Here is a 13,284-nt window from a genome sequence, read left to right as displayed (position 1 = left end):
TTTAGAATTGACAGATGGATGAGTAGTGTGAGGTAGTGATAGGTGCTCTTTTAGTCGCAGTCTCAGTCAGGGAGCTACTGCTAGCAGTGTCACATGTCCTCTGGCACAGGAAGTACGCCTGTCTAATGAAGCATTCATTAGCAAGAAACAGCAGGGTGTGTTGGTGTATGATTTTCATGTTTGTATTCATCCTGTAGGATAAATATTGATCCAAAATGAAACACTCGCAGGAATCTGTCAGAGGAAGTTAAAGCTGATGCCAAACATAAACATTTGGCGTCCAGGCATTCTTGTCATTGGTGGATCATTCTTCATTTTTGCCAATGAAGAAAAGGAATCACAATAAAATATGACACTCATAAAAGCTTCTTACTAATGAACATGTTTAAATATTTTTTATGATATTTGTTATTAGAATAGGATAAGACAATCATCAACCCTGATTTAAATTATCTCTTGTCAGAACTATTGTGGTTTAGATTAATTTTGTGACAGTCGGTTATATCAGGATACCCAGGATCAGTTTTTGGGGGCTTCTTGAGCTTCATTGGTAATCAGTAAATACAAACAGTAAAAACAGTAAATATTTTCAAAGAATCAAAGATAGTGACTGTGCTGTGATTTGATATCTATTTACATGATTGCAAATTTTAAAAAAAAGACAACTAGAACGGGACGATAGAAAGAGCTGCCCTCTGACTGATCTAATCAACAGTGCAGAGAGAGAGCTCTGTTCTGTGCCAGGAAGGCACGATCTTGCTGCAAAGTAGTGAACTCCATAGGCTTTTGTTGCTGAAAGGATGTAAAAAGTTGCTAAAAGTAGCAAAGAAATTACCAGGTTTGTGTTGTTTTGATAAACTGATGTTTGCTGATCCTTTTTGTAAGTGAGAGGGATGTCAAGTGGACCAGTTAAGAAGGTGTATCAATATCTGAGTCTGTGGATTGAAAACAGTGTGCCTACCTAAAATAATATTTCAATATATGATCAATATGATACAAGCAAAAGCACATTCTTAACACATTTAACTCTATTTTGACTGTGCTATTAATTGATTAAGTTATTTTGTTAAGGGGAATAATGCAGGTGGTATGTTTGCGCACAAATAAAACCTATGTGTGACCGTCCAAGCATTCATCCCAAGGTTTAGTCACTTGGGCAGCACGCTGACTGTGGAAGTTCAGTGGTTTCTTTACTTGACTGTCCAGCCAACCCTGTTTAGATCCGTGTTCTACTTTAAAACCACAAACTCCCCCACACAGCCAGAGAGACACATTGAAATACATTGGTATGTGCATGTCATCAGTGGTCTGCTTTGTGAATATTTAATGACAACACAGCAGTGCTGTGGCATCCAGGCTGGTGAAGTGACAGACATGTGTTCTAACCAATGGCAGACTTCCATCCATAGGCAGAATAGAGCAGATGGCTGGCTACTGGCCCACAAAGACATCTTCCAAGTTTCTCTGTTGCTGTATGGTAGAACAGATTGCTACAGTTGGATGCATGTAGCATGAAGATGTGCAGTACACAGGATGAGATCTGTCTAAATATAGATTCAATAATTTACTGAAAATCTGATCTTTTGGATGCATTTCCTTCTAATAACGAGTAGCTATAAATTTTTGTGATTGCAAAAACAGAACTAATATATAGAATTCAATTGGAAAATCAACCCTCAATCACTTGATTTGTCACCTCAGTAAAAACCTTCCTCATCAGTATTAATAGCCAGTCTTGAGTTTGACCTAATACAGCACGAAGCTTAGTTTCTAAGTTAAATAGGTGATAAAGAAGGGTGTGTTTTGGGGCGTGGCCTAAAACAGGACTGACATGTCTTTATGGTATGAACATGCAGTCGAATCCTGCCTTCATTTGTGACGTCTTGGTGAGTCACTAAGATCAGCAGACATATGATCTGATGTGTGTGTTATCGTGTCCTCTGTACCAGACAGATCATATCTCTCTGCCCCTGTTTTCCTTGTTGAATAAATGTAAAAACATCAGTGAACCTGGCAGATTCAGTAAGACCGATGGAGCTGCACAAACTCTCATGAGCACACAAACTGTGTTCAGAAGACATTATTTACCCAGTGACATTTTCATACTATAGGCCTTCTGAGAGTCAGACTGAATCTCATTTCAAACAACTCAAGCTGCTTTGCTTCCTCTGCTGTGACAAATTCAAACAAATACACTTTCACTCTCAGGTTTGTACTCAAAGGTAAATAATTTTTGAGCAGTTCCAGAGGTGCAATAAAAGCACAGCAGACATTTATTTTACCCCAATAATATTTTTACACCACAAAAAAACTTCCAGGTCTTTCCTTAATCCTGCGGTGTTGATCAGCTACCTGACCAATGGGCTGACGTCTCTCGAGCGTTTCCCCATCAGCTTTAAGACCCAGTTTTCGGGTCACTGCTTTCACCATGTTGTGCTGGGCGTCTATTGCAATGGCCGGTATGGGTCGCTAGGTATGAGCCGCCGCCAGGACCTGATGGACAAACCACTCACCCATCGGACTCTCGGAGAACTGGTGGCTGAATTTGAAAACTCCTACAAGAGATACCAGCACACACTAAAGAAGGTAAAGGAAGAAGATAAAGGGTGTGGGAAATAAATGCAGTCCAAGAGTTAATGAAGAACCTTTAAACACATTTTCTGTTTCTACCAGGTGAAGATTGGTTTGTACGTGCCTCACGACCCACATGTCTTCCAGCCAATTGAATGGAAGCATTTGGTGCTGAACCTGGCCTGTTTGGGAGCTCAGGAGATGAAAAAAGAGCTAGAGAAACATGGGCGGGACATGAGGATGAAGGTACATATTGTGTATTCACATACAGATATGCCCCAGGGTATTTTTCTCTGTACACTTAATTTGCTTTTGTGCCACAGCTCTGTTATGGGAATTTGCTGCCCTGGGCAGTACATGAAAAAGCAATCATCAATCGCAATATATATGTTATCGATTAAATCAGAAACGGCATGAAAAAGAAGAACTGGGGTGATGGTGGGTTGCACAGTGGCTTGCAGATTCATAGCAAATGCAGGTCGGGTAAAGCTACTGTGGCTCAGGAGGCAGAGCGATTCATCTACCAATTGCAGCATTGGTGGTTCTTTTCCCATCCCATGTGACTGTATGCCAATGTTAGGCAAGGTGCTTGTATGAATGTGTGTGTGACTGGGTGAATGAGGCTTGTAAGAAAGAACCTTTTAAAGAAGCTGACGTTTGGGTGTTTAGAAGTGTATCTAAAGTGGGCTGGCACTGTCGACGTTTCCGATTAAATTACCTTTATAGCTTGCTTGAAATAATGCTTTTCTCGACTGATGATTAAATGTTCCATCAGCATCACTTAAGGTTTGGTTTTTCCTGTTTTGTATATTACACTACATAGACACTAGATAGAGTCTCACAGCATTGCTCCATTTAAAATATTAATCAGGTCAGAAACACCTTTATTGGTTTGAAAAAAAAAAAATTTGTGAACATTCAGACATTTTTTTCTAACCGGCAGACTTAGATATATTATGTATACAATAATGCATAAATGGAAAAAGGGTTGTACACTAAGGGAGAAAGTAAGAACAGCCTGGAATGGAAGAGAGAACTGGCAGCCCACAGTCAGCAGCAGTGGAAAATACAGACCACAAACAAACCACAAAATAAATCAGCCAAGATGCTGAAAAACTGAATATTAGGAGGTGAAAATGGGGAAAGTGGGTAATTCCACACTGTGGGAAAGAGGTCTGTTTGACAAAATTCAGTGAAAATAGTTTCACTAGAAAAGATGAAAATGTCTCTCAAACTTAGATCAGCTGACAAAAATTACCTTTTTAAAATCACACACACACACACACACACACACACACACACACACACACACACACACACACACACACACAGTTTCAGTTCATGGTCGTATTAATTAAATTTTAAAATAAAAGCAAATTTGCTATCTGTGATTCAACTCTGATGCAATTTTTTGCATCCTTTGTTTGGACAGACATGGCCTTTTTTGTTTTTTAGAGAGAAAGAACCAGGGAAACACCTTTATTATATTTTTCCGTCGGACCAGAGATAGATGTCGTTTCCTTTGGGCTGAACAGGGAATATAAACTGGCAAGAGTTATTTAGGGCACGATGGGGAAGAAGGAATGTGTGAGTGTACGTGTGAGGAAGGGAGATGCAGAAGTGTTTTGCACAAGGTTAAATGTTTTATGAGGACCCGTAGGTTTTTATTTGTATTTATTATGAGTTTCTTTCTTTTTTGTGTATTCCTGCAGCATTTGCAGTTCCATGAAAGCAATGTGTGAGTAGCTGTGTGATAGACGCTGATGTTAGACAGTGATACAGTATATAACATGTACTGTATGTCAGCAAGTTATGTAGGTCAGTAAGGTTGCAGCTGTCTCGCACGCACATAGAATCACGGGCAGGCACAGGTCAAGTGCATTGGGGTTTGTGAGACTTTGGTATAATCTGCTGTGCTCCAGAGGATGTGAAGTTAGTATAGAGTGCGTTTGTGTCTGTGCCCATGTACAAAATAAAATAGCTGTAATACTGCATAAAAATGTCAATAGATACAAAATGGAATGATCCGCAAATCTCATAAACCTATATTTTATTCACAGTAGAGCATAGAAAACAAACCAAATGTTTAAACTGAGAAAATGCAGCATTTTAAGAAAGATTTTAGCTCTTTTTGAATTTAATGGCAGCAACATGTTTTAAATGTTGGAGTGGGACTATGTTTACCGCTGTGTAGCACCCTTTCATCTTTTAACAATACTCTGTAAACATCTGGGAAGTGAGAGGAGCTTTTTTGGACGTTTGGAACATTCTCCCACTCTTGTATTAGTATTCTAGTAGCTCAGCAGTCCTGGATCATCTTTGTTGAATTTTTCACGTACAGTGATGTCTGAAAAGTCTTCCTGACTCCTTGCTAGGATTTCTATGACAGAATCCTTCCCTTTTTAATGTAGTGCTGCCTTTGAGCCCGAAGAGCTTAGACTTTGTCTCTTGTGTACAAAGATTTCTCCAGATTCTCTGAGACTTTTGATGATATTTGATGTACTATAGATGGTGAGATATTTAAAATCTGTACAGTTTTATATTGAAGAAGATTATTCTGAAATCACCCCATAATTTGTGTCAGTTTTTTTTGCAGAATGATAAAAGTCTGCCTCTCTAAGATGCTCTATTTCTACCCAATCATATAACTGACCTGTTGCCAATTAACCTTAATTAGTTGCGAAATGTTCCTCAAGCTGTTTGTTTTTAGTACTGCATATTTTTCTAGCCTTTTTGCGCTGCTGTACCAGCATTTTTGAGTTTTTTGTGTTGCCATCAAATTCAATATTGATGGCAACTATTTTTCTATATATTTTTCTTGCAGTTTCTCTGTCAAACATTTGATATGTTTCCTGTGTTTTATTTCTAGTACAATATATGATTTGAAGATCATTGCATTCTATTTCCATTTCCATTTTACACAGATTGTATTTCTGTCTTCATAAGAACCTTTGTTGTAGACAGAGCATGAACCCCAAGGTTACATAAAGAGCCGGACATGAGATAAACAGGAATTCTGTCCAAATGACAGTGAAAACGTGAAGCTGAAAAGCTGCTATATAATTAAGCACAGTCGTAGCAAATAGTCACTTTATTCGGGTGTTTTAATGGTACTCAGCAGTGTAGTAGATGTAATTTAGCTATTGGATCAGACATTTAAAAAGGGGGAAAAAAGAAAAGGAATAAAATAGTTTTGCTTACAAAAAACAAAGAAATATGATCCATGTTTGTACCACAAACACATGACGAACACAACCAGCTGCAGGATATTAGCAACTTCCTTTACTGCATTCAGGAAAACTTGCCATCCGGAGTCATCCTTTTCTTTTTTCTCCTGCTGAGAGCTTAATGGTAGCTTCAAGTTGCTGCTTAATACACTAAGAATGCCTCATTTGTCGCTCTGAACTGTATTGTCTGCATGAGTCATCTGTCACAACAGTGAGAAAGATTAAAATAGAGAAAAACACATTATCACATACATTTGTCTGCTGTTCCATTCATCACGGTGACGCTTTCTTCCCTTCATGCTAACATAACCGCTGTACACTGAAATGTTAGAAGTTCAGGGATTCTTTGTAAATATGAAAGCAGGGTGTAAACAGCCATATGTTTTGCCAAACTCTTCTCACTCACTGCTTTTTTTTTAATGCCATCATTCTAAACTTTTCCAGTATTGTCTGCACTTTTATCACAGTTCATAATAATTAAAAGATTAACCTTGAAATAGGTGACAATGATTTTTGTCCACCTGGTGAAAAGGCAATATGACTTAAAGTGCAGCTTTTAAGTCTGAAGTTCTTTAACCTTTCTGTTGGATCAATGCTAACATTGTGTCCAAACACTGACTAGCCTCTGTCAGATACACAGCAGCATATATTTTATTCAAATATTCTTCATTTCTGAATGGGAAACATTAATGATTATTCACCGAGATGTTCTCCAGGGTTTCTTAGTGATCACCTTTACCTCATAATACACTCCGACTGGACCCGAGTGTCACTGGATATTCAACTTCCATCATCAATTATCTAAACTTTTTCTGATATTTGGTGGTAAAAGTGTACAGTTTTGTTATCAGAGCTTTTTTGGTGCATATTGCTGCTGGTGCGGCTTAAAATGGTTGGATGATAGTACACTGATAAGCTAGAAAAGAATGAAAACGTGCTGGTCTGCAGAGTGTTAATAAATTTTAAAACTTTAATAAACTACAATTAGTGATGTTGATTCTTCTGTTTTTTTTAAGATCCTAAAATCATCCAGTGCCCAGTCACCGATCAAAGAGCGAAGCCGAGGGAAGTCCTTATCGCCACGGCGTCGACAGAGCAGCCCCCAGCGACGCTCCATGCACCACAGAGACAAATCGTAAGTTCTTCCCATCGCTGAACAGTTTGTTGCTCAGGGCGCTCGTTGCCTCATATCCTCTTTCCCCGACAGTTTCCACTGGTTAAGCAGCTGATGACATCCTTAAAATACAGAAGGCTTCCACACTTAGAGCAGGGTTAATCAGCAGTGCTGGCAGCTGGTGTCTGTCAGCTTTTGTGTGGTACTTCCATCTTCCTCCCCCCTGTCTTCTTTCTCTAAAGGTCTGCTCTTCAGGTCAAGGAAAGTTTGGACTTTAATTAGTGTGTGCGCCTTTAAAGAATAAATTGTTCTGACATCTTAGTGGCAACAACTGTGTATCTGCTGGGTGGCACTGAGGACTTTATGTATGAGTGTGTGGGTCTGCTTATCTGCTTTTGTCGCCGACAGCTCAGCATTATCATCAGACAGACACTCCTTGTTGTGTTCAGCTGACAGTGTTATCACTATGATATATGTGTGCGTGTGTGTGTCCATATCACCAGCACTCAGCAGAATATAAGGTCTCTAATGCTGCTTGTCAAACACAGGCTTAAAAACAAACTCCATATAAAGTCTGTAAAATCAGAGCGTCCTTGTTCGCCTCTATGCCAACATATTAAAGAATCCAAGATATTGTTTGAAGTATTTAAAGTTTAACACTGTAGCCTTCTGACACACACACGCGCACACACACACACGTATGACGATGCTGAGTGTGTTTGCATGTGCCGTCAGCTGTGTGGTGGGATGTAACACAATCTGACTCTGACGACAGCTGAAGTGTGGCCGTACTGCAGAGTCACCACAAACACACACAGACTCGGCACACGAATTGCTGACGTTGCTAGTGTTGCCATTTGGCTGACTCTCTGTTGACCTTTCATATATTAAGCTCTGCTGCGCTTAAGAGAGTAATTATTTGGGGATCTGCATGTGTATGTTGGTGGTTAGGGAAATGCACTTGGCTTTTCAATTAAATCACTGTCAGTCATCTAACATTAGATCATCATCTCCGCATCGTTTGAGATGATGATCCTAAAATTCTTGACGTAATTGAGCTATTAAACCACACATATTATCACACTGAGCTAAGCTTTCACAGGCTTTCAGCTGCATTCGTATGTTTTTGTTTAGTATATCCACTTTAATCTTTATTAGCTTTGAATGCAAGTTTATATGAAAATTAAAAAGGGCTGTGGCATACAGCTTCTACAAAAGTATTCAGAGCTGAAGATGCCAGGCTTTGTTGATGACTCTGGTTGTCCCTGAGATCACCAGCACAGCTGCTGAGTTTTTCTGTAAACCTCAGAAAATTAAATGTAAGAATCCAGTCTGGGTTTTGGTCCGAGTTTGCAGGTTCTCCCTGTTTCTGCGTGGCTTCCTCCTGCCATTTGAATATACGTGTTTATGGGGTTAGGTTAACTAAATTGGCCATAGGTGTGATTGAGAATTGGTTCAGTAGAAGAAAATGAGTGGCTGGATGGATGGAATCCCCCAACAGCTGACCAACTGACGTAAGACTTTTAGACTCCCTTTAGACTTCTCATGCCCACAGATCTTTTATACCTTGCAGTAGAAGTCTAGCTGACATGAGGTGCATGCCACCTTTTATTGTTGGTGACTCTGCTGTTGATTTGCATTTGGAACATTTTGCTATTCAAAGTCTTTCTCTTTTGTTGTGGTTTTACAACAGTTGACACAGACAAAAAGAGAGTTTCTCAAAAGATGATGAACAAGTCTAGTGAGCTAACTAACTCAAACCTCTGCAGTAACAAAGAGTCTTTCTATCAATGTATGTTTGTGCTTTTGAGGCACCCTTAATCCAAACACTAAAACTTTATCCTCTGCCTTATAACTGGGGCTTCAGTTGAACTGATACCATAAAGTGTAACTGCACAGCTATGTGCAGAATCAAGGAACATATCTTAATGGTCTGCAGTGAGCATGTTAGTTAGATAAAAGCAAGACTTTTTTTTTTAATTAAATGAGTTGTGAAAGTGTGAAATGGTTTCCTCATTTGCATAAATCTATTTCTGTTACCTTCAGAGTTCATTTAGCCATGGTTTAATTTTCACTTTCTGTAAGCGCCGTAGTTTCATCAGCTCAGAGAAGCAGTTAAAATGTTTAGAACAGCACATCACCACTTTTAGCCACTTGAATGCGATACTTAAAAAGCTATTACTGTTATCAACGGAGCACTTACACCCTTAACAATATGTTGCCACCTTAGAGCGACGACTTCAGCAGAAATGGTGTAATAACCTGCTGCTGCTTCAAACAGCTGAGAGTGCGGACACAACAGCGCCGGCTCATTTTACAGCTCGAGCGAGACGTTTCAGGAGGCTGTTATCAGCACTGCCCGCTTTATACAAATGACTCAATTTTCAAAATGAATTTCTGTAATATTATTGTTACATAAGCGGCTCTCTACACAGGGACGTTCAAGATAGAAGGATAGAAAGCAAAGAGAAGGGATGAAGGAAAAAAGAATAATTATGTGTTAGAGGGCAAAAGAGATGGAAAAAGATGGCGAGAAGGGGGAGAAGAAACTGAGTAAGTGGAAAAAGGGGAGGGTTAGGAGGGTGAGAGAGGAGAGTGAATGAGAAAAGAGGTGAAGGTCTGGCAAAAGATGAGAAGGAATAAAAAGCCTGTCAGCTCTCCAGACTGGTTGTAACAAGGAACACTTCTCTGTGATGTGTCAGAGAGCTTGAAAGCTTCCTTCTGAGCAGAAATAATAAAGATGGGAGGCGAGGGAGGACAATGTGACATTAGAGGAGAGGGCAGGGAGAAAAGGAGAGACGGAAAGCACTGAAGGAGGATTAAATCGAACACTTTTGGGCTTTTAGAAATAAGAAGGCCTTTTTGATTTTCTGCTGTCTTCACACTTGTTTCTTTCCTTCTGAGTTGCGCTGAAGAAGGTTGGATTAAAGTCACTGTTTGTTTTATTTATTATTATTATTATTGTGGTGAATTTGCCTGTTTTTAAGCTTGCATTCTGACAGTGATATATTTGTGTTCCTCTTAGAGATGGCACGATACCACTTTTTTATTTCCGATACCAATATCATAAATTTGTATATCTGCCGATACCGATATGAATCCAATATAGTGTTTTTTAATCAATAAAACTTATTTTTTAATATCTTGCTGCTTTTTGTATAAGTTCATACTCAAGTTAAAAAACAAAACACTAAAGCTATTCTTTTATACCTGTATGCAAAAAATACACTGCACCCAAAATATCTCATAGTTCAGCAATACTGATCAATCTAATAAAGTTAAACTTACTCCATCCTTCCTATTCTGGTATTTAAAAGAGTAAGCAACCTAACTAATAGGGTTCTAAAACTCCCAGTAAAAAAATAGGGAACCCACCCCCCACCTCATGATGCTTAATCGACGTAATCAACTTTAATTTGATGCAGTGTGGAAACAAAATGCACAAAATTATTGAAAAATTATTGAAAAATAATTAAATAGATTCAACATCTTTCTTCAACAGAATTGCAGACTGCACAGATGGTACCTTCCCAAAGGAAAAAGTACTATAGTTTACTAGGGTATATTAGACTTAACAGTTACTACCGGTATATACAGTAATGGACTTCTATACATTTTACATCAGATTAAAACTTTGGGTGTAAGATTCGGATAATTATTTATTAAAAGCTCGACATTTTAAATGAGAATAAGAAAGAAAAGTATGTCTTTGTGCCCCCTTTTCCCTGTTAATGCCCTATCGGCCCCCCTGGCTAAACTTTGCTAGATCCGCCCCTGCACAGTTACCAGCCGTCAGCTACGTAGAAAAAGATCCTGGTGTACAAAGTAATATTAAATAAATTCTAACAACAGCTTATCAAGCTTAAACGTGCTGCTGTTGTTCAGCCGCTGGTTTCCTCTTTCTGGTGCAAAGTGGGCCAAAAACAAAGAAGAGAGACGGACTCACGACAGAAAAGCCGATCAGCTGATCATTGATCAGTTTCATGATTGAAGTAGCAGTAGGAGAGGGAGGGAGAGAGAAGAGGCCGTTGCTCCATATATTGGTTGTTAAGCTTAACGCTGGAATGCTTTACAAACATTCAGAGATGAACTTACACACTTGCTTTCCTTCTCTCTGGGATAAATTCCTCGGAGATGAAATGCGGGATTGCTAGCAAGGCTACAAATACACACAGCTGCTCTATCACATGACGCACACTGCTCCGACATGCTAGGTTATGAGCCGAGTTATGCTGTGTCACAAGTTTTGTGAGGTGCTTTTTTGATATTTAATGGATCGGATTACATTTTTTATTTCTCTCCGATATCCGATCCAGTAATTTACGTCAGTATCGGACCGATACGTAATATCAGATCGGTCCATCTCTAGTTCCTCTCGTTTTATTAGAAGCCTTTTCTCTTTCTTTGTACAGTGAACTAGGGAACAACTAGACTGCGTATAATGTTATGTTACACATTTGTTTGTGATTACAATATCAGGGTCTTTATGTGCTGTCAGCACCTGCAGTTCCAAAATTCACTTTAAGTTATACAGCGCCAAATCACAACAACACTGTTTGCATATTTAGAATCGCTTTAGTCACTCGCCTCCAGGTTGAGAAAAATTTTATTCAGGATCCGAATCGACTTCCTGCCATCTCTGGTTACTACTGTTGGTTACCTCCCATGTGGACGACCCTTTAGTGTCCACCTGCCAATCAAAGCATCTGTGCCCCTGATTTTAAGCAACTAAAACATGATTTTTATTTGTGTCAGGCAGTCTTGTATTTCTAGCCACTTTTTGAGTTTTTTGGTCAGTTTCTAAGCAAAACACTCAAAATTCAGGTGATTTCAATTTATATCTGTTGGTTTTGATGGTCCTTGTAAAAATGAGCTCACTGCATTTAACCACGAAACAACCAACTGAACTCTTAATATACAGTGATTATTGTGTTATTTTTGAGTGAGATGAGAAAAAAGTTGCAGATTAATCAACAGTAAGAAAATAATGAGCGACTGCAGCCATGCTGGGGAGAGTTTTGGGAGATAGTTTGGAGACTTGCTCTCGTTTAGCTCTGCTGCACAACATTAAGGAGCTTGTCAGAATGAAAGAGCTTCTCCAGTTTCTTCTGCCACTGTGCTCTTAGTATGCAGTGCATGTTCAGCAACTTTATGTCCTATCTTTCAGGCTGGCCTCAGTGGAGAGGAAACCTCCAGAACTCAGCATGCTCAATGACGGCTACCAGATCCGCATCTGATCCCCTCCTTCACCTATGAGACTCCCTCAGCTTCTCCATATCCGTCCAGGCTCCTCAGCCACCCTGATCCAAGAGTCTCTACCCAACCCAGCAAGAGAGTCGCCAAAACCCGAGCCACATTTTTTACACAGACGAGGTGGATGGTGTTATTTAAAACAAGAGAATGGCTTAAATGGAAGACCGTGATAATGGTTGGCCTGGTCCTGATATTTCATACAGTGTTTGCTCATTTCTGTAGCAATAAATCCCTTAAAATAGTCTCATCATCATCATTCACAGGCCAAGAGGGTGGCTTTTATCATTCTGTTGGTATTTTAAACCAGTATTCTTTTTTTGGTTGAAATAGTCACCCTCTCTTAGAGACAAGCACTCGAGCAAAATCAGCTCAAATTTATTGTTAGGTTATCATATGTATTCACCAGGAGGTGGAATGGGAAGTTGTCAATATAAATAACTGAAAGTATTCGTCAGTGGTTAAAATGACATCGTCGTGCTGGAACAAAGAGATGTTCGGGTGTCGTTGCATCAAACACAACTGGTGAAATATTCACTTGTGGGTTGTTTTGGTGTCTCAGCAGTTCTCAGAACACCAGGGGAATTATGTTTTATCACAGGTGGAAGTAATGATGACTGTTTTGTTTGTTTGTTTGGGCAAAGCCACCATGAAGACGACTGAAATTGCCACCTGTGTTAACAAGCACAAGAGATTAAAGCTTCATTTTTACATTTTTTTAAGAATGACAAAACAAATCTGATGGGAAGCTCTGGTCTGCCACTCGACTTTTATATTGTGGTTCGCTGTAAATGATCCAAGTCATAACTTACTCCTCAACCAGCAGCAGTTTTAGGAAGATGATTACGTAAACTCCTGTGTGCCAGCTGTATTGATTACAGTGGAAGTGCGATAAAGTATGCGGGGAAATCAAAGATGCAGAATCAATAGAGAGGATAAAAGAAGAAGAGGATGAGGTAAAGCAGTGTGAGAAACGAGGGAGTGATTCAGAGAGACGATTCACTGCAGAAGACGGAGTGATCATTAGAGCACTGCGGCAATGTTCATGTTTCATCTGCTCCTCTTCCTCAGGCGTCTGTTGAAACGTAACCATAACTCATGGCAAAACTTCATGGAAGAAGA

The 13,284-nt window shown here is 39.4% G+C and overlaps 1 protein-coding gene across 6 annotated transcripts in view; it reads left to right on the top strand.

Annotated features, from left to right (window-relative positions):
• The window catches only part of vash2 (vasohibin 2), a 30,110-nt gene extending 17,703 nt beyond the window's left edge, over positions 1-12,407 (top strand). For all 6 annotated transcript variants that reach the window (XM_085432508.1, XM_085432513.1, XM_085432512.1 and 3 more), the window contains exons 6-9: positions 2,349-2,586; positions 2,674-2,817; positions 6,815-6,933; positions 12,080-12,407. In XM_085432508.1, coding sequence (XP_085288634.1) covers positions 2,349-2,586; positions 2,674-2,817; positions 6,815-6,933; positions 12,080-12,149 — 571 coding nt within the window. In that variant the 3' untranslated portion in view covers positions 12,150-12,407. The remainder of the gene's footprint in view (positions 1-2,348; positions 2,587-2,673; positions 2,818-6,814; positions 6,934-12,079) is intronic.
• The last annotated feature ends 877 nt before the right edge of the window (positions 12,408-13,284 follow it).

The sequence above is a fragment of the Copadichromis virginalis genome, linkage group LG15, assembly GCF_057382275.1.
Source record: "Copadichromis virginalis isolate Kocher_CV1m ecotype Utaka linkage group LG15, C_Virginalis_male_GT1.1, whole genome shotgun sequence".
Lineage (NCBI taxonomy): Eukaryota > Metazoa > Chordata > Actinopteri > Cichliformes > Cichlidae > Copadichromis > Copadichromis virginalis.
Note: the sequence above shows the minus strand (reverse complement) of the source record. Positions and strands in the feature narration are given on the sequence as shown.